We start from the raw sequence: 19,648 nt of genomic DNA, 5'->3' as shown, positions 1-19,648 counted from the left end.
GCGTAGAGCCGTCCGTGGGTTCATCGCCGAGGGCACAATAAGCTCGTTTAGTAATATGACTGCCAACGTCGATCTAAGTACGAGTCGTACAACGCGACGTCTCCCAGTGTGGAAATACTCGTGCAACAATACCCTAAAAGAGACATTATGAGCACCTCTCGCTAAAGTTACAGCAGACTCATGCCGTCAGTGACGATCTTAGCGTACACAGAATTTGGCATTACAAGAACGCGTCACAGGTGTATCAGACGAGGTGACATTATGTGAGTTCCTTCAAGAATGTGTTGGCCTTGTGGACATAAGCACCAACAGCGAGGCGTACTTTGAAGGAATCCGCATTGGCGAGAGGGACACCATAAGCACTATCTTGACTTCGTAAAACTCAACACGGTCGTTCCGATGCATGTTGAGGACATATAATACAGTGGGGTATAGAAACATGCACCCGTCGATCGAATCATCAACGGGCGTGAGGGAATGGCGGATACGAATGCCACGCTAAGCCAACGAGGAATATGGATCTATAGCACGCCTGATTCATGCGGCTCGCCTGCCTTCGACGACGGCTAATTGTTTCTGCTCCTCCTCTTCAAGCTCGCCAGCTTCATAGTACAAGTCTTCTTCATCGATGTCTGCGTACCCGAATATACTCCGATAGATACGCTCTCCTAGCCCCTTCTTCTGAGCCATAGCTAGGACCATGACTATGGGAAGGTGCCAGATGCTAGCCCAGAATAAACCTCTTGCTGTTCCCTTCTGTCCCTCGGCTCTCCAGAATTGCCAGGCTTTGAGCGTCATCCAGCCGTTGATAACACTGCTCGTTACCACGTAACTCCAGTCAGTTACGCCACAGTATGATAAGCCGATGCAAACGGGAAACATCATGATAGAATACCGCAGTGCGACTCGTCCGTTCATTGCGGGGTTTACCCAGGCTAACATGCGATAGCCCGCATTCTTGTACTCGTCGCGGATAGCCCAACTCAGCGCATTGAAGTGAGGGAACTGCCATGCATATAGGAGTGCAGCACATAGCCATCCGCCAGCGGAGCCCTCTCCGAACAACAGTTCTTCCCAGGTGCCGTCATGGGCGTATTGACTTGCCGCAGCCGTCCAACCCATGAGCGGTGGGATGCCTCCTACAATGGCGCCAACCCAGGTGTTCAGTACATGCATGCGCTTCATGGGAGTGTACACGCCCGCATACAGGAATATATTGGCAGCGCCAAGAAACGCTGTCGTGGGGTTGACGCCGTAGTAGAGGGCGCCAGTGCCGAGCACCCCGCACGCGACGGCGAAGATGATGGCGCCTCGTGGGCTGATGAGCTTCCGAACGAGTGGTCGATTGCGTGTGCGGGTCATCTTGGCATCGTGTGCGGGTTCCATGATCATGTTGAAGGCATTTGCGGATGCCGAGCACAGCGCAGTGCCGGATGTGAGGAAGAAGAGTGTGAGGGTCGAGAGGGACGGGGTGGCTGTTGCTGCGGGTGCAAGCAGACCGGGTACGGGGTACAGCGAGTATGCGGCCGTCGCGGTGAGGACTACGAGGAAGGAGAGTCGGGGCTTGGATAGCGACAGGTAGGTGGTCATCATGCGTTTGAGTGACTGTTGTGGGAGGCTCGAGGATATGTGTGCCAGCTTGGAGGATGCATCGTGTGGAATTGGATATGCCGTCTCCGGAGTCTCCATTGCCTGCTCCTTTGCCCTCTTCCGCCGCCTATGTGGCAGCACTTCCTCTGTGCCAGTTACGCCATCCGCCTTCGCCGCTTGCTGCCCTCCTGCATTCGCTGATCTTATGGACAAGATTGAGCTCTGCAGTTCTGGTCTTGACTTCCAAAACGTGTCTCTTAATATCGGATTCGCCCGGAAGTACCCATCTCCGAAAGCACCCCCGCCTCTCGTGGCAGCTATGGCGTTCTCTTTATGCGACGGATTGGAAGAAATCGGTCTCCGCGACTGCAGCGGCGCCTTTGCGAGTCTTCGCCAACATCGCAGACATAGTTTGTTCGTGTCCCGTACTGCGATTGGCCGGGGCAGTATCGGTCGAAAGCTCATGGCGGCATAGGGTTGAGCTGTAGCGGGCAGTCGGCGTGAGGTGATAACTTTTGGACGCATGTACGCACTGCCAAGAGCTGGGGCGCGCTAGCCACTCAGACATCCCGCATTATCACACATCGCGTCTCACTGTCAGCCTTACACACCCCAACAAGCCACCATGACCACTCAGTATTTGATTGCGCTATCTGGCGAGTAGCGCAGCACTACAGACATATCGAGAAACCCTGAGCAGAACATATGAATCGTCATCAGCTAATTGACACGAATCCCGGGATGATTAACTTCTTAGCCATAGTAGTCACAATGTCTCAACAGCCTTATGTTACCTCCAGTGCTTCAATACCGAGATCAAGTCATCGACCACTGGACTAGATATGACCATATCGCTTCAACGTTCAACCCCATTCTGAACATGGATTGAGGATCCACCCGCTCACCCATGGTGCATCTGGGGTCTCTGTAAGCCGAAGGTTATCGCTAAATATCCACTCTACCTGCATAACCGTACGCAGCTTGCAGCACTTTCTGGCCCCCACGCGTTCAGCCGCCACAGTTGAATGCAATCAATGCTTGAAAGTGTAGTCTGCATGGCACAATAGCCAATTGCTGGCTGTCAGCCTGCAGCGGACCGGCGAGGCTATGTAATACTGCAGAGGAGCATTTCGGAGGCTGTGTAAGCCACAAGGCTACCTTTTCATGTTTCCATAGCTAGCACGTCGCTCCCCGCATCCACTGAACAGTCGTTCGCATCGTTCATTTTCAAATGGCAGATCCCCTTAGCATCATCGCGTCCGCACTCACCGTTGGCGCAAGTGCAGCGCAACTTTCGCTCGCTCTCTTCAGCGTAGTTCAGACACTCAAGAATGCACCCCGAGAGATAGCAGAAATCGGTACGCGGCCTCTTCGTGTATTCGATTGACATTCAGCTTAACAAGAGCAGCGGAGGAGATATCCTTACTCGCGGAAAGTTTGCAAACGCTCGCAGATATCATCCGTGCTCATCAAACTTTGTGCAAGCCTGCACTTTTCAGAAACACTCAAACGATCATACTGCGGTGCAAGCAAGTAGATGCGGAGATAAAAAAACTCATAGATACGCCTCAAAAACTAGCAGGTCTGAAGTGGTTGATAAACAAGCCCAAGGCGAAAGGTCTACTCAAGAAGGTCGAAGGCATCAAGACCGCCCTGATTCTGGAATTGAACATCGTTCGTCTTGCAAGAGAAGAGGTTGTTCGACCACCAGAGTAAGCACTATCTACGATGCTGTCGAAGGGTTTGGATTGCTTACACGGTCAGATACTCCGAGCTGGACCCCGACGCCCAAGCCCGACCCATCTCAAAGTTCAATCGGTTCCGTAAGATTGTGGAAAGTGCTGTCCAGGCAAACCGGCAAGTGGTTGAGAGTGCGCAACAGGAAGAAGATGATTCCGAGACTGCCAAACGACACTACACCACTGCAGAAATAGATGTTTGGAAAGAAGGGTCCTTTGACACTGCTACATGGCTCTACCATTTCGTGTTTAGCTCAGATGACGCAGATCCTCCACCAGTGCCGAACCCGCGAACACGTCGGCTCCATCAAGCATCCGTCACCGATGAAAGCACGGAGACAACTGCGAGAAGCGCTTACTCCTCTTCTTCTGAAGACGGCATTCAGAATAACAGGCGATCGTCAGGTCCAGATGAAAAAGCCTTGATTGTTTGGGGCAGACAAACAGAGCCTGCCCTAGTAGTAGACAGATTACTCTCTTCATGGACGACGCTCACGACCGACCAAATAAGCCTTAGCTCCACCCGCCATGATGGCGATGACTGGAGGGAAGGAGTACTGAGGATGGTGGAAGAGGCAAGAAAGGAGGACGAGCTATCTTTTGCTCAGTGGGAACAGCAGAATGCACCTGTCAGATCCGATGACGAAGAGTTCCAGAGCGCCGAAGAGGACAGTACTGTCGGTGTCAATGTACCGACGTGGAATTTCCGTGACAATGTTCAACGCGCCCGAAAACGGAACACAAAGTCTTCTGATCGTACCAACCCATGGGCGGATACAGATGGATACTCACCAACTTACACCGACGGTAGGTCCAAGCGGAATGCTGAGGAGTCACATGTGAAATGGCAGGATGCAACGCCACCGATGAGCCGGCCCACTCCACGTCCGCTTAGACAGAGGAGGTATAAAGATAAACCGCGATCTGTAGATGCCGATGTCAGAAGGCCTACATCCAGAGTTCATACGATTCATAGCGACCAAACGGACTCAGTTTCAAGCCCACCGAATGATGACTTCAACTATAATAAAGCCACCTCAGGTTATTTCAGTCCTTACGCACCTGGCTACCACCCGCCACCTGTCAGTTATGGATTTATGCCACCTTGGCGAGACTCGGTACAAAGGCCACCAGTTCCACCAATGCATCAAGAACCACCGAAACAAGCATATGTATCAGCTGGTCGACACTGGTCATACTCATCGCCTCCTCCAAGTCCTCCACCAGCCACTGCCCAAAGTCCACCTTCACCTCCACCTCCACCTTCACTTCCACCAAATCCAGCTCAATCGGTAGACAAGAGTTTTACGACGCCTGAGATAGAAGCCAAAGAGAATGCTGTTCTCGCTGCGGTAGAAAAGCTACTCGAAAAGCGCAACCAAGAATCACGAATCGAGTATGAGCAGCTACCATTTTCGAAACTGGCGCAAATATTGCAAGAGCGCGAGGTTCAAAACGAACGAGAACGAGCTAATGCAGCAACTGAGGTGTATGTCAAGCAACTGCAAGAGGCCCGTGAAAAAGACGGTGAAACAATGCAGCGACTTGAAAGCCTTGTAGCGGATCAAAAAGCAGAGCAAAGGCGCATGGAAATTATGTGGCAGGAGGAAAAGAAGGCTATAGAAGAAAAGAATGCAAAGCGAGCTGAAGAAGTGAGAGCTTCGGCAGCGAAAGAAATCGCAACAGCACAGTCGGCGAAAGAAGCAGCTCAGATCGCTTTGAACATTGAAAGACTGGAAGCAGAAAAGGAAGCACGGAAACGAGCTGATGCCATGGTAGTGGAAGAGAGGAGAAAGACTGAGGAGGGACACAAGTTACAGTTACGGCGGTATGAAGATCTAGTCCGTGGGTTGCAAGAGCAGCAAAAGTTGGACCAAGACAACGACCAGCCAGTTCGTCGCACTCGCATTGCGGAGGGCAATCGCAGTGTGGACGTGACAGAATACGTAACTAGTAAACGAGCTTCTCCTCTGTCCTCGTCTTACTCGTCGCTGCAAGATGGCTTTGCGCGCTTGGAAATGAGGTCGGACAGGACAACAGACCATTACTGGCCTCAAAGACGCCCCCGTCATGATAGTTTTCGCAGCTCAACAGCCTCTCTCCAGTCCTCGCGTACTTCACTGGGCAACACAAACAACTCAGATACGGATCCAAGATCTCAGCAGATGATCGTTTTCCCCGTCCAATCCGACAGACACTCCCACAAAATAGCCGAGTTACAGACCTCGCTGGCTGCATTTGGGATCAATTCCGCTTTCGAAGATCCTGAAGAACCACGACCCTTAGACTTCGGTCAGCTCGTACCGTACAAGTACGGAGATGCAGGTGATCAGATTATTAGAAGCACCATCTTCTGGGAGTCATCCGCGCTTAGTTTAGGCAGTGAACTTTTGTTGACTATGAAGCAAGCCGGTTGGAGACCAACATACACTCGTATATCCGGTAATGCCTAGTCGCTGGTTCTCGATGGCAATGTACTGAGATCTTCTAGGAAAAGGACAGACTCACTATCTAGGTAGTCAGCCCGTTCATACCTACTTCTTCAGCCCTGACTATAAGCCGCAATTTCGACCCTCGACAACAGCTCCAGGCAAGGAGTCCATCACTATTCAAAAAGCCTTGATCGAAGAGTACGCACTCAAGGAATTGGGCTTCGGATATCAAACCAATGAAGCAGGAACATACATTCTTGATGGCAGGTTGACATATGTAAGGTCACGATGCTTGCAGTTGCAGGACTTGTGCTAATGGTCTCCAGAGCGACATCGAAACACTTATCGAACGTTCGTTCCTAATGAGAGAGAACAATCATCGGAGGTTGCACCGGCCGCTGCAATGGCACTACGATAAAGATCCCGAGGTACCCATGAGTCCTTATCCGGGCACGCATGCACCTTCGCTATATTCGGCCTCATCTGTATACTCCGGTGAGAACTCCACAGTCTGCCAGGATTCCGACACGGAGACTCAAGGCAAGAAGAGCTCTTCCGTCTCTGATACCGATCATTTTGATACTGGCGATGTCAACAACTTTCTCGTCCCCCATGCCAACAAGTCAAGGAGGTCGGAGACACCGTCTTCCGTGGCTTCACGGACTTCGAGGGCTTCGAAATCGACAAACCCATGGGGTAAATATATGAAGGTTACTGAAGACACTGGTTTCGACGATAGTTCCAGGTTGTCTGGCTCACCAAATCTCATAGATTGAGGACATACGCGGATATGTGTGTTGGGCGCCTTTGCCGTATTGGATCCATACCAAATCTAACAATCTATGAGTGACATTGGTGCATAAATCACGCGTGTAAAGACCAAATACACTCTTTATGTTCAAGGAAACTATATTTGACTTCAACCGTCCAAAAAGTGCCGCGCTGTTTTCTATGTACCCGGAGGTCGAAGAGGGAAGGCTCCACCGGACTAGTATGACGCAACCGGGTATCCCGAGATTCGGTATCATTCCGAAGGAGACCCCAAAACTTCAGGCTCTTCGGCATCACTCTTCACAAGCTAGCTTTCCCATACAACGCTCTCATCCATTAGCGCATATTGTACATGCGCTTCCGCCACTTCGTTGCCCTCGCAGACCCTCGTCTCTACACGCTCGCCAACTTCCGCGTCCGCTCTCATTGGCGCACTATGGCCGCCGCTCCGCCCCCAAACCGCCCCATAAAGCTACTGATGCTTCACGGCTATACACAGTCAGGGCCTCTGTTCCAGGCGAAGACGGGTGCTTTGCGTAAAACATTATCTAAAGCCTTCCCTAAGGGCATAGAACTCGTGTATCCTACCGCGCCAATACGGTTGACACCCGCCGACGAATCGTTCCTAGCAGGTAGCACGGGCAAAGATGGCGAGGGCAAGGACGGAAAGGATGGAGAGGAGCAGGAGATCGATGCGTGGGCATGGTGGAGAAGGAAAGGTTCAGGGGAACCATACACATATGAAGGCATAGAGCAAGGTCTGGCTCATATCGCAAACGTGTTGAAGGAACAAGGTCCCTTTGACGGTGTTGTGGGGTTCTCCCAGGGCGGTGCCGCGGCAGCCATGGTCGCGAGTCTACTCGAACCTAACCGTCGCGCTGCGTTCGAGAAACTTTACCCAGAGGGCGGCATGAGGTTCCCAGAGTCTTTTGAAGAAGACACTGGCTATGTTGAGGGAACCATACATCCGCCGCTGAAGTTTGCGATCAGTTATAGTGGCTTTGCAGCGCGTGGGAAGAACCCGTATCACGCGTTCTATGAGCCCAAGATCAGCACACCGATGTTGCATTTTCTAGGCACACAGGATGTTGTGGTTGAGGAAGCAAGGAGTTTGGCCTTGGTCCAGGCTTGTGAACACAGCGAGGAGAAGTATGTTGTGTATCATCCTGGCGGGCACTTCCTACCGAGCACACAGAAGGCTAGCGTCAACGCATTGATTGGGTTCATCAAAGAGGTCCTGCAGGGACAGGAGGGCGGGGCAAAGAAGGAGGAGGAGAGTGTTGAGGACATGGATGTGCCGTTCTAGGGTTCAGGGGATCGATCCAGTCTACTTCAGTGCATCTATGTAAACAGAAGCAAGGCGTTTAGGTAGACTTTGATTAGACGATAGAATAAATGCGGCTGCGAGTTCTTGTAGCCATCAATGCCATGCAATGCCACGCAAGACGCGACGCGGGGAGCGCTGGTCACAGGACTAGGCGATATGTGCACGGACCTCGTACCCCATTGTTTGGGTTGGCGCCTTTCATGTTTACATCAGTGCTGCCGTCCCGAACACCACCACCACAAACAAAATCACGACATCACCATGGCACAAGCAGGCAAAGAGAACATCGCCGATGGTCTGATCGCGAATGGCTCTTTCAAGGCCTCTACACAACCTCTGAAGAAATCAGCGCCGTCACCAAAGAAAAAGACGCGTAGTAAGAGTATCGGTCCCGGAGGCTTAGGGGAATTGGAAGCACCTCCACTGAAGGAGACGGCTGGAAACCGCAGAAAGGTATGTCTCACATATGCGATCGCGAAGTAGTATGTTGCTTACCAAATAGTCTGCTTTCATCCCCGCCGTCAAGTCTATACTAGCCTCGAACGATGAGGACGAGAAGAAACGGCGCGAAGCCCGTCGCAAGTCTCTGGGTACGTGTTGGGTGTGCGAAAATGGTCTCGAGGCATGACTGACCAGTACGTAGCAAGGCGACGCGTGTCGTTCGCCCCCGAAGCCACTTTACACACATGGGACGTAGTCGAGTATATGCGCGATGCGACCACCTCTTCTGCCTCATCGGAGGCGACACGCAGAGCCTCAAATGTCTCACAAGCATCGACACCGGCATCGTCTGCCCCTCCGTCAGACCCCGCCGAACCTCCGTCAACACCACCAGAACAAGCCGAGGAGCCTCAGCCAGAATCTGGTTCGTCACCCGCAAGCGCGCGCGCTCAACACCAGAAGAAGAACCGTCGAAGTTCAGGTATACCACCAATGAACTTCAACAACCCAGACGACGTCTACTCCTCCAGCCCACTAAGTGGAGACAATGCTTCGCCTGGTAGAAATGACAACGAGAGCAGCGACTCTGAGGATATGGATATTGATGATGCTACAGAGAACGTGGGCGTTTCTCCAGAAGTGGAGGACTCGTCCATGAGTAGCGCTCGATTAGATGCTGCACTCCGAGAGGCTGCAAACCTAGCAGGCACTCAGAAGCTGGATTTTGATGATGAAGATGGAGACATGACTATGGAGATTGCACAAGACGAGGTGACTGCATCTTTCAAGCCTTGGGCGAAGAAGAGCTTTGTCGCACAGTACGACAAGGAGAACGCAAGCCCTCTTTTCTCTCCAGCACGCACGGTAGCCGACGAGGACGACGACATGAGCATGGACATCACACGTGCAGTGGGTCGCATTGTACCGCCGCCACCGCAACAACCACAGCAGCAGCAGCAGCAGCAGCAGCAACAACATTCTGATGCAGCAAACTCGGACATTGACGACGACATGACAATGGATCTGACCATGCCACTTGGAAGTATACAGGCAATGGCAGCATCATACAAACCAGCGAACAAGAGGAAAAGTCTTAAGAGGAGGGTTTCCTTGCTGGATGATTCTCAAGGTAGCCCTGCAAAGCGCCCTGGAAGTCGGCGTACCAGTTTGCGAAAGCGTCGACAATCCGAAGAGCACGATCAAGAAGACGCAACCATGGACCTTACGATGGCGATTGGAGCGATTAAGAAAGCGCCTCAGCCTGAGCCCGCCAGGCGTGCTAGCATTGCAAGCGTTGTTGATGATGCGACTATGGACTTTACCCTGGCCGTGGGCAGTATCAAGAACGGCAAGCCACAAGCGCAGGAAGTACAAGAAGTACCAGAAGAGCAGGATCTGGAGGATGAGGTCGAGGATGAGGATCTTTCCATGGAATTTACCAAGATCGTTGGGCCAGGCATCAGGCGTGCTAACAGTTCAGCAACATCACCAGAGACGCCTGCTGATGCTACGCCTGTTTCAGCAAAGAAGACGCCGACTCCGCAAAAATCTCCAAAGAAGTCACCCGGTCGAAGAAGTTCCACGCTTAAAGCCGAAGCCGAAAGCGCGCCTCAAGTATTACAGGAGATTACACCCAGTACATCAGGAGAGGTGTCCTATCCGATCCTTGACCCTGGAACTCCAGAGATTGTAAGGCAAAAAGATATTGAGGAGGTTGAGCCGTCACCGTTCGTGCGTCGAACTCCGCTGAGTGCCTTGAAAGAGAAAGACGCCCTTGCGACACCCACGAACCCGACACCACAGAGGACACCCATGGCAATTCCTGAGGACCCGATCGCAGCTACAATCCTGGACCGACGCCGTTCTTCCTTATCTGCGGTACAGTTCAGTCCTTTGAACGCACCACGCCAGGAACCTACTCTCAAGAGCACCGCACTCTTGAGCAACAACATCAAGCTATTGTCCACCCCCCGAAAGCAGACTTTGATATCACCGGTGAAGCGAGGGATGACGCCAAAGAAGTCCCAGTCTCCTCAAAAACAGCCAACACCGACTCCCAAGAAAGCGACTCCCAGAAAGAGCATGAGTCCGATGAAGCGCGTTGCATTTGGTGCAGATCCAGAGCCGGAAGAAGAGACCAATGATGACAACGATGTAGCAGAGGACTTGTCGGACGTCGAGCGTATCTCGCTACAAGATTTTCTTGACATGACAAAAATTCGCTTCATGGATCTTAGTACGACCAAGCGACGCCATACTGCTGCCCCTGCCGCATTCCACGACGTGGAAATAGAGGAGAAAGAAGAATCTCTAGACCGCTATGTCGTGGCTGGTGCTTGCACGCTACCCGAGTACGAATTGTACCAACATGCGTGTCACGAGATGAAGAAGTATATCTCAGACGGTCGCCACTTCGTTCGTACTCTGGAAAACAATGTTCTAGAGGAGAACCCACTGCTATTCAGCGAGTACCTCACTGCTCCCCCGGATCAGCGCAAAGTCATGGACAACCAATTCAAGAATCTCAAGACGAACGCGCGCCTCGAAGCTCGTGGAGAGTGGTACACATGGCGAAGTACGCTATTGCACGATCTTAAAGCTGGTCTTCTCCACACCATGGATTGCTTCAACCACGACGAATCTACCCTTCACAAGCAGGAGAAGCTTCTTAACGATACTCTTCCGCCTTTAGTTGAGAAGAAGGAACATCTTTCCGTTGAATGTAAGCAACTACAGCAGCGTCATGATGAACTCAACAGCTGTGACCGAGAAGAGCTCGAGCAAACAAGAGAGCAGCTCACGGCTACGGATGCTGAGTTGGAGGAGAAGAAGTTGCTTCTGGCCCAACTTCAACAGGAGCTCGTCGACAAGGAGACACGCATAGAGGCAGCCAAGAACCGTAAAGTCGAATGCATTGAAGAGATCAGAGGAGCTGAACGCGTGCGGGAAGAGTGCCGTGGCTGGTCTACTAGTGAAGTCAGCAGTCTGAGAGGTATGTCAAAACTGACTTGCATACGAGAGTCCTACTAACATAGCACTATAGCCAAGCTCACCGCTCTTGAGCAGGCTCACGGCTGGTGCATCACTTCTGCTTCCTCGACTAGCATCACGATGACACATCTGAACGACCTCGAACTGTACTTCGAACCATCTGTCTTTGCCACCGGCGAGAATACACCCAATGGATCTATCTCGCTTGCCTACATTGGTGATTCGGCGACACCGCACTCTCGCTCCTTGACAACAAGCAAGCGCTTTTTCCTACAGCTCATCCGCGCACATCTTCATGGCATTCCTCAATCACAAACCCGCATCTCCTCACTCCTTTCTCTTGTCAAGAATGCATGGGCCACCGCAACTGCTGTTGCTGAGGGTGTTCGGTGGCTCGAGCACAGCTACATCACCGAGGAATCAATCCTCTCGGATGAACGCATGGCAATCTCCACAAATATGTTGCTGCCCACCCTCCAAACAAAGATCAAGGCTACCTTCGAAGTCGGCGTCGGTCTTGGTAAGGAGGGCTTTGAGACTGATGTTGATATCAAGGCGGAAGTTGTGTACGGCGAGAAATACGGAGAGGAGAAAATGGGCGCGTTCTTACGCGACTTTTGTGGCAATGAGGTCAAAGACGAGAAAAGCATGTCGGTTTGGGCAGATGGTATGCTGGATCTTGCAGCAAGGTTGAAGAAGACTGGGCGGAAGGGAGAAAGGAAATAGAGTCGCATGATCGACTTCATGATGTTTATGACTTAGTTTTATCTTTTATGAGTGACGAAGGCGTCTAAGATAGGGGGTCTGTTGATTAATTGAGATACCAGTCGCATAGACAATACATTCGTCTACTACTTGAGCCGTCGCGACCTTCCATACTACCACTAGCAGGCCTTTGTGGCAACGCTGTTCAACTATTAAGTGTTGCGAATCTCCACCACACCGAATCTGTGCTAGTTATCTCCAGCCTCTCCGGAAAAACTCATGATCGACGTCATGCGGAACATCTCTAGAACCCGGCATAGCCCACTTCCTTAGCAAAGTCTCGGCGCAAATTATACCGAAACTCACGATTCATGGCACGTTTGTTGTTGATGCTCAGCCCATGCTATCCTGGTTTTGGGGCGTCCCCGCAATCCGGGGTCGGGAATGAGCATGCTGCAATCTGCGGAGACATGGAGAAGAGGCTAAATCTGGCCGTTGGGTTAGTGCATCCGATTCAGTATATGTAGATGTACCCAGCCGTCGAAGATCATGAGTTTCGTCGATACGCGTTCGCTACGATGTTACTCTCCGCTGCGTCTGCTGTCCTGGCCTTTCTGGCAGGAGCTCCATCCGTTTGCGCGTCACCAACCCAACACCTACAGCAGAATGCATCCAATCCGGTTGTGAAGCTCGACTATGGCATCTTTCGCGGCGCGTCTTCGTCCCAGTACAACATAACATACTACCGCAAGATTCCCTTTGCAGCATCCACAGCAGGAGAGAACCGGTTCCGCGCCCCTCAGCCACCACTACGTATCACCAATGGCACGTACGACACCGACCAGGCTTTCGACATGTGTCCGCAACGCACAGTAAATGGCTCAGAAGATTGTTTGTACCTAGGTGTATACTCGCGGCCTTGGGAGAAGAAGAAGCAAGATCTAAGGCCCGTGTTGTTAACGTTTTACGGCGGCGGTTTCATCCGAGGAAGCGCCAGCTTCAATATCCCGCCTTCCGGCTATCCGGTCTTGGACGTCGATGACAGGAACGACTATGTAGTTGTGTACTCGAACTACCGCACCAACGTTTTTGGCTTCTTGCCCGGTTCAAAAATCGCAGAACACCCGGATGTCGATCTCAACCCTGGGTTACTAGATCAGCAGGCTGCGCTGCAGTGGATACAGAAGTACATTCACCACTTCGGCGGCGACAAGCGGAATGTTACTATATGGGGACAATCGGCAGGTGGTGGCAGTGTCGTTGCGCAGACAATTGCTACTGGTAACCGTGGGAAGAAGTTGTTCACCAAAGCCATGGCCAGTAGCCCCTTCTGGCCAAAGACATACCGGTACGATAGTGAGTGGGCTGAAGACTTATATCAGCAGACGTTACAGGATGTTGGTTGCACGGGTGCTGCAGATGAGATCAAGTGTTTGAAGGAGGTGGATGTACAGAAGCTAAGGGATAGCGCATTGGCTTTGAGTACTAGTCAGCAGTATACCACTGCTTCCTTTACCTATGGTCCAGTTGTCGATGACAAATTTCTCACGGAGCCGCTGAGTAGCGTTGTCAGCACGGGAAAACTGAACGCTGAGACGATCATGACAAGCTACAACCTGCACGAAGGCGAAAACTTCATTCCTCCTAGTTTCCAAAACGCCAAGACAGGAAGCGATGGGTTCAACTCCTCAGCTGCTTCTTTCGATGCTTGGCTGAGGGGCTTCCTACCGGGATTTACGCAGCAGGACCTGGACAACGTAAAGATGATGTATCCTGCGACAGGCACCGCGGAGGAAATCAGCTGGAATACGACATATATTCGCGCTGGCTTGCTATACCGAGACCTCGTTCTGGCATGTCCTTCGTATTGGTTATCGAAGAAGGCAGAGGATGGGTGGTTGATTGAGTATACCATTTCGCCCGCAAAACACGCGAGTGATGTTCAATACGTACGTTCATTGCTACCTGACTACATCATATCCACTCAGCATACTGACTTTAATTAGTGGAACACAATCGGCTCAATACAGCAGACAGATGCTTTGACTTACCAAGGTTATGCTGGTGCCATGGCTTCCTTCATCCAAACCGGGGATCCAAACGCCCACAAGGTCACTAATGCCACTGTTGCTGGCGTACCAGATGTTGAGGAGGGCAAACAGTTCTTGGTCACATCGAGTGGGCTACGACAAGGTGGGATTAGCATGTTGGAGGAGAGGTGCAAGTACTGGCTCCAGGTCGCTGATAGGGTATCTGTGTGAAATCTGTACATGAATGCAGTAGTGTGGTATACGTCCAATGGTCAATGCATCTCCAATTTCTATCTTCTATACATATCCCAGGAGGCTCACTCAAATTCCCACCTCGACACCGCCGCACTTTCACGATCTATGTATCTGCCTGGCACGAATATAAGACACCCGTTTGCTTTCAGTGACACCGGTGGAGAGCGCTATCCAACTAGTCCTCATGTATGATGAATTTGTTCTTCTTATAGAACATTTCCTTCATCATGAGCCAGTTACCTCTACTGGTGATACCAAATGCAAAGAAGTGCCTCATACTCGGCAACTTCCAGTAGTTCCCATAAGGAAGTCTCTGTCCGTGAACCCCAAATGGGTGCTCCTGCAATCTTCGCTCCCTCTCCACTAGTGCAATATGCTCATTCTCGAATCGATCAAAAACGACATGGATGTCTCCATTGATCTTGAAGACCTTTTCAAGAATCATTAACATGATCTTAGCAGGTAGATCTATCACCAACCGTGAAGGCATGTTCGAGCTTGCAGGCCAGTCGGGGATATCGTGGTATCCAATCTGCCCAAAGTCGTACCATGGCCTGAAAACCTTGTTTTCTTGGCCAGGTGGTAGAGTGAACCAGGCTCGACGTGGACATTGCCTGATGGTAGGGAACTTCTGGTCGAAATCATTCTCGCGGAAGCTGAGGAGTTCCTTTATAGACTTCAGATCATGCCAGGAGAGTTCATGATTGTGGACGGAGAAGAAAATGTCATCTACCATGTTCTGTGCTGATATAGCACACAACATTAGGTCCTCTGATCGAAGCAGTGCCATTGTTATCCTCTGATCAGTCGTGAGCCTCAGACCTCGCCCGGTAGTCCACTCCCAACACAATCGAGTGCCTCTGGTGATCAGCTCGCGGAGAAAGCGTGGGGCTTCGAAGGCATCGTAAACATTTCTATGGAAAACGCTCCACGGCATGATCTCGTTTCTGCCCCATGATGTATGTGCCCAGAGCGTGAAATAAGCTTCGGTCAAGGTTTCGGGGTCGTCAATGTCCGGGGCCTGGAGATAGTGACTGGCGTTGTTCTCCTGAATTCCATAAATGAACGCTGATGCCATCTGAACGAGTGGCCCTCTGTGGACGAGCAGTTCCATGTTGCCGCTCTTCATCGTCTCGACTATGAGTTCTGTATGCGTTTCCACGAATTTACGGCGCGCTTTGACTGACGGGAAACTGTATGCAGGGATAACAGTTGCGGGCGGTTTTGACACGTTGTCCGATTCGTTGCTTGCTGGTCGCGGAGGAGTTGCGGGAGATTGTGGTATGCTGCTCGACTCGGAGCTTGTTGTCACCGGAAGAGTCCAAGGTGGTTGTGACATAGTGTTCGAGTCGCAGCTTGCTGATAAGTGCTGTGTGTTGGATCAGGGAGCGCAGTGGCAGATTTACGGTATTATGACTTCCTGAAAGTGTGCAGAGTGGAAATTGACGGAGTCGGTGTCGAGGCAAACGAGAGGAACTGCGTGTTTGCAAAGGCTCTGTCTACGCTGGCGCCATATCGTCGTACCAATGTCCGAAAATCAACAACAATAGGACTATGTCGCAGGCTATCTGCAGTTGGTCCGCTACTTATATAGCTGCAGAAAGGTATGTTCATTGCCTTCTTGAGCTTTCCTGCAGTTTGAATCGTGTACCATACCTGTAGAGCATTATTCTGGGAGACTCAATCCGCTTGCTACTCCCATAAGATACTGTCGAATATATGTTCAAACAGTATATGAGACCTCTCATACTTAGTGAAATGCTCTCGGAGTCAGATATCCGAGATGTGTAGACAAAATTCTGCTTTGCGACTGGGGCGGGTACGTCATTACCTGCCCATGCCCCACGAGCAAATTCATGGATGGGAACAACATAGCGAAGAATACATAAAGTACTTCCAAAGTACATTGTCAAACTGCTGTTGATCGTTGAACCCCTTGAGGGTGTATGAAGAAAGATGAGATAGAGTTCCAGATGGCGACTTCATGAACTCGGAAGCCATGCCTCAAAGGGAAAAGCCGAAGCTTATGTCAGTGCTCTTCCAACGTCGTTAAATGGCTTGAATGTCGCCTTTCCATCAACATCCCATCGATTTCCATATGTTTGAGTCTGTGCTTCATTTTACAGCGCTACGGTCCGCTTCACAGGTGCATTTACACATCCTGAGGGCTTCCGAAACCCGCTATGCCTTATGATGGCGCGGAGAGTGGACATAAGCAGTTCTTCCGCTCGTAGCAGCATGTGAGCCAAGTACTCATATCCAGCCTCAAACGTTTACAGATTCACCAAGCGTGTGCTCATGATGCAGACTCTTGTCCGACGAACAAGAGAGAATCCACTCCTTTGCTCGTCTTCCCATACTGTGCCTGTCGCAGTCTCTAGACTGGCGTAGTCCTTCGCAACGCGCCCAGTCAGCGTGTTTTGCTGTTGTCATGTTCATTCGCACTGATGTTTGCGGTGTCGCTAGTTGGTAGCTCTGTGCCTTCTGTCCTGGTGGCCGCGCCTTCTCCCCCAACCACGAAGCCCACACCACCGCATTTCACGGCAACGGCAGCACCATCTACAAGTGCTCAAAACTCTGCTCGTACGTCTTTGCAAGACTTCGGAGATCCATGCTCAACGTGTTGTCTTCTCGCTCCTTCCATCAAATCTCTTTCTCCTAGTATTTCCGTAGGCGTGGCGTGCATAGAGCGTGTACGTAGAGCATGTGCAACTACACCCAAAGATCTTGAAGAGCGGGGAGCTGCTGTAACACAATTGTTGCCTTGTGTAGTTGCCTATTTACATTGCAGCATCTACATGCCGTAAATACCCGCTACATCTGCATCTCCTACATGCAAGAGCAGTTCTAGTCATATGTGCAAGCATGGCGCAGTTGTAGCATGTTTCGATGTCCCGGAGCTAGGACAACTTCTTGCGGGCCTCAACTTAGCCGCTAATACAACGAATCAAGACCAACCAGACACCTGGAAGATAGCAGTCTGTCGCGACATAGATTAAGCCGTATTACGCTTCAAGTCTTGAGTATCTTTATACAAGAATCTGCGTATGAGCGTGAAGAAGCATATCAAGTTATTATTAACGCATTTCAGTTCATGCCGAAGCCGCCTCTTCTTCTTGTTCTTGGAGCTAAATCTCGCACATCTAAAGAATAGAGATGCTTCATCCTATCCTTCTTGAGGACGCATGAAACGTCTATGTTACCACTTTACGCAATTTGCGAAGCTTCATGGCAATCAGCACATACGAATATCGGCAGAAATGTTCACGGAATAGAACTTTTATTTTAACGTCACATTCACACGTGTTTCCACCCAGTTTCAACGAGGACCTGCATTTCATTGACAAGACAAAAGTCGCCGCGCTCCCAGCTGTTTGTCTCTGCAATCCATTTTCCTAACCTCGTACGTACAATTCGTTCCTTGAACAGAGGAGTTGTGATCAGTCTTATGATACGACTCCACCATACTGACTGGAAGATTTGGAAGGGAGACAGTATGGCATCCGGCGAGTGTAGGGCATCGTACGAGGAACCGTTGTAACCGACTCTGACGTTGGAGTTGAGGAAGACGCCTTGAGTCAGGGAAAGAGGATTATCCGCGTGTATCAGGCAGCATTCAGATGCTTCGACATGTGATGACGCGAGGGAATCGGGGATGCCACGAAAGCGTAGGGGAGGGCTCGCGACGAAAGGTTCGATGGGCATGGCAACTGGCGCTCGTTAGTAAAGTTGGGGTATGCGAGAAGAGGATCCTCACCCATTCCGTTCCAACAAGAGCCGACGGGTACTGGCGAATATCTTTCAGCTGCATGCCTTGAGATGTATGACCTGAAATAAGGCCAGGTTTGTACGACCGCCTCGTGGCCGCTCGAGTCTCGGAGTGCGAATGTATCGTAGAATTGCGGCGGCTTCTTGAAGTCGATCGAGCAAGCTGCCGCGTATTTTCCGCCGTTTGTATCCAACAATCTCAGAACATCTTGGGGTGTAAACACCACGTCGTTGAGAAACAGGATGGTATCGAAGTGCTCGCCTTCAGCTGTCAGACGTTCCAAGGGTTGGAAGACACGATTTCGTATGTTCGCTAGAAATGGTATACGCCGCTTGTAATCCCTCCCGTCCGGTGCCTTGACCCATCCATGTTCCGTCGGCTGCTGTGCAATCTCGTCCGCGTGTGATGTTTCGGACAGTTGTATCGACCTCCTGACTTGTAGGCCTTCCAGCACCGTGTCCAATTCTCCTAGCACAGCCTTGCTATCATCATAGCTACCACTTTCGTATATCGATACGAACACGTTCTCAATGCCTAGTTCTTGTACCAACGCTACCAGCGCGTTGTTCCAATGTTCTCGGAGCAGTCGCGCATTATTCCAGTGCTGGGAGGCTATGTATACGCGCTTCGTGTTGCGAGGTGGGGGCGGGGCAATGATTGTCGCTGTTTGGTATCTGTATAAGGAAAGGCAGTGTAGTGAATCCAGAAGGACATAAAGAAGGACGAGTATGCGAAATGCAGAAGATCGTGGAAGTCGGCGGAAGGAGTATGACCTATGATGACGCATTAGGAGACTAGGTTTCTGCATAACTACAGTGCCATTGAGATGAGGAGATTATGAATCTTGTGAAGGAGCGCAGAGAATAAAGGAGGCCGTGAAAGTAACAGAGCAAAAGGATGAGGCAGGTGCAACCTACTACGAAGTCATTCACGCTTCCATCTTGGAGCTCTTGATCTAGGCGTTGGCGCAGCAAACGTACCACTTCTTGGTACGAATTTAGTTTGCTGCTAAGACGGCATCTTGGTGGTAGTGTAGTAAAGCCGAGGTAGCCGTTTCGAAGAGGGCGCAAGGTGAACCCCGGACTATACTTGGCATCTTGTCGGGCCAATCACATTTCTTCCCGTTCCGCAGACCTCCGTATGCGAGTGATTGCGCCAGATGGTCGCGACGAACAAGTGGAGTTGGCAATTTGTTTTGTGGCAGTGTGATGAGTTTGGTGATAGCGCAAGGGGTTGGACGAGCGTCTATGTCAGTGCTTCGTCACGTGGGTGTCGCACAGAGACCATCTGGGCAACTCCCTATCATGAACCTGAGCAACATCACCAAGCCTATGAGGGTTGCGGAGACAAAAAGCAGTCTGAGTGATTTTCTAGGCGAACAAAATGGCGACATCTGGAAATAGAAAGAGATGGGTAGAAGAAGATGCAAATGATTGGTAGTAGGAGAAAAGATGTCCAGGTCGCTTCGACTCCTTTGAGGTACGTTACCATGGTACTTAATGTTAGTCAAGAACTCTGGTTGCAATCAAAACAACAGAAAATCAAAACTCTGGTTGCAATCCAAAATGCCATTGACCGAGACACATATATATATATAT

At 50.9% G+C, this 19,648-nt stretch overlaps 7 protein-coding genes across 7 annotated transcripts; 4 read left to right on the top strand and 3 right to left on the bottom strand.

The window, feature by feature from the left end:
• Positions 1-537: 537 nt before the first annotated feature.
• On the bottom strand, positions 538-2,055 carry AA0111_g11430 (Protoheme IX farnesyltransferase; the record flags this gene model as incomplete). The annotated part of the gene is made up of 1 exon (XM_028645295.1): positions 538-2,055. One exon carries the CDS (start codon positions 2,053-2,055, stop codon positions 538-540), a length of 1,518 nt encoding a protein of 505 aa, XP_028500973.1.
• Positions 2,056-2,821: 766 nt separating this feature from the next.
• AA0111_g11429 (hypothetical protein) lies at positions 2,822-6,537 on the top strand (the record flags this gene model as incomplete). The annotated part of the gene is made up of 5 exons (XM_028645293.1): positions 2,822-2,948; positions 2,999-3,302; positions 3,355-5,771; positions 5,821-6,038; positions 6,088-6,537. The coding sequence occupies 5 exons, from the start codon at positions 2,822-2,824 to the stop codon at positions 6,535-6,537; spliced, it is 3,516 nt and encodes a 1,171-aa protein (XP_028500953.1).
• A 431-nt stretch (positions 6,538-6,968) lies between these two features.
• Positions 6,969-7,838, top strand: AA0111_g11428 (hypothetical protein; the record flags this gene model as incomplete). The annotated part of the gene is made up of 1 exon (XM_028645292.1): positions 6,969-7,838. The coding sequence occupies one exon, from the start codon at positions 6,969-6,971 to the stop codon at positions 7,836-7,838; it is 870 nt and encodes a 289-aa protein (XP_028500947.1).
• A 282-nt stretch (positions 7,839-8,120) lies between these two features.
• AA0111_g11427 (hypothetical protein) lies at positions 8,121-12,017 on the top strand (the record flags this gene model as incomplete). The annotated part of the gene is made up of 4 exons (XM_028645291.1): positions 8,121-8,312; positions 8,362-8,449; positions 8,503-11,292; positions 11,344-12,017. The coding sequence occupies 4 exons, from the start codon at positions 8,121-8,123 to the stop codon at positions 12,015-12,017; spliced, it is 3,744 nt and encodes a 1,247-aa protein (XP_028500949.1).
• A 557-nt stretch (positions 12,018-12,574) lies between these two features.
• On the top strand, positions 12,575-14,257 carry AA0111_g11426 (hypothetical protein; the record flags this gene model as incomplete). The annotated part of the gene is made up of 2 exons (XM_028645290.1): positions 12,575-13,945; positions 14,003-14,257. The coding sequence occupies 2 exons, from the start codon at positions 12,575-12,577 to the stop codon at positions 14,255-14,257; spliced, it is 1,626 nt and encodes a 541-aa protein (XP_028500950.1).
• Positions 14,258-14,456: 199 nt separating this feature from the next.
• On the bottom strand, positions 14,457-15,620 carry AA0111_g11425 (hypothetical protein; the record flags this gene model as incomplete). The annotated part of the gene is made up of 1 exon (XM_028645289.1): positions 14,457-15,620. The coding sequence occupies one exon, from the start codon at positions 15,618-15,620 to the stop codon at positions 14,457-14,459; it is 1,164 nt and encodes a 387-aa protein (XP_028500951.1).
• Positions 15,621-17,578: 1,958 nt separating this feature from the next.
• Positions 17,579-18,837, bottom strand: AA0111_g11424 (hypothetical protein; the record flags this gene model as incomplete). The annotated part of the gene is made up of 2 exons (XM_028645288.1): positions 17,579-17,991; positions 18,039-18,837. The coding sequence occupies 2 exons, from the start codon at positions 18,835-18,837 to the stop codon at positions 17,579-17,581; spliced, it is 1,212 nt and encodes a 403-aa protein (XP_028500952.1).
• Positions 18,838-19,648: the final 811 nt, after the last annotated feature.

Source organism: Alternaria arborescens (genome assembly GCF_004154835.1).
Source record: "Alternaria arborescens strain FERA 675 chromosome Unknown contig_50, whole genome shotgun sequence".
In the NCBI taxonomy this organism is placed as follows: domain Eukaryota; kingdom Fungi; phylum Ascomycota; class Dothideomycetes; order Pleosporales; family Pleosporaceae; genus Alternaria; species Alternaria arborescens.
This window is presented reverse-complemented; position numbering and strand designations above follow the sequence as displayed.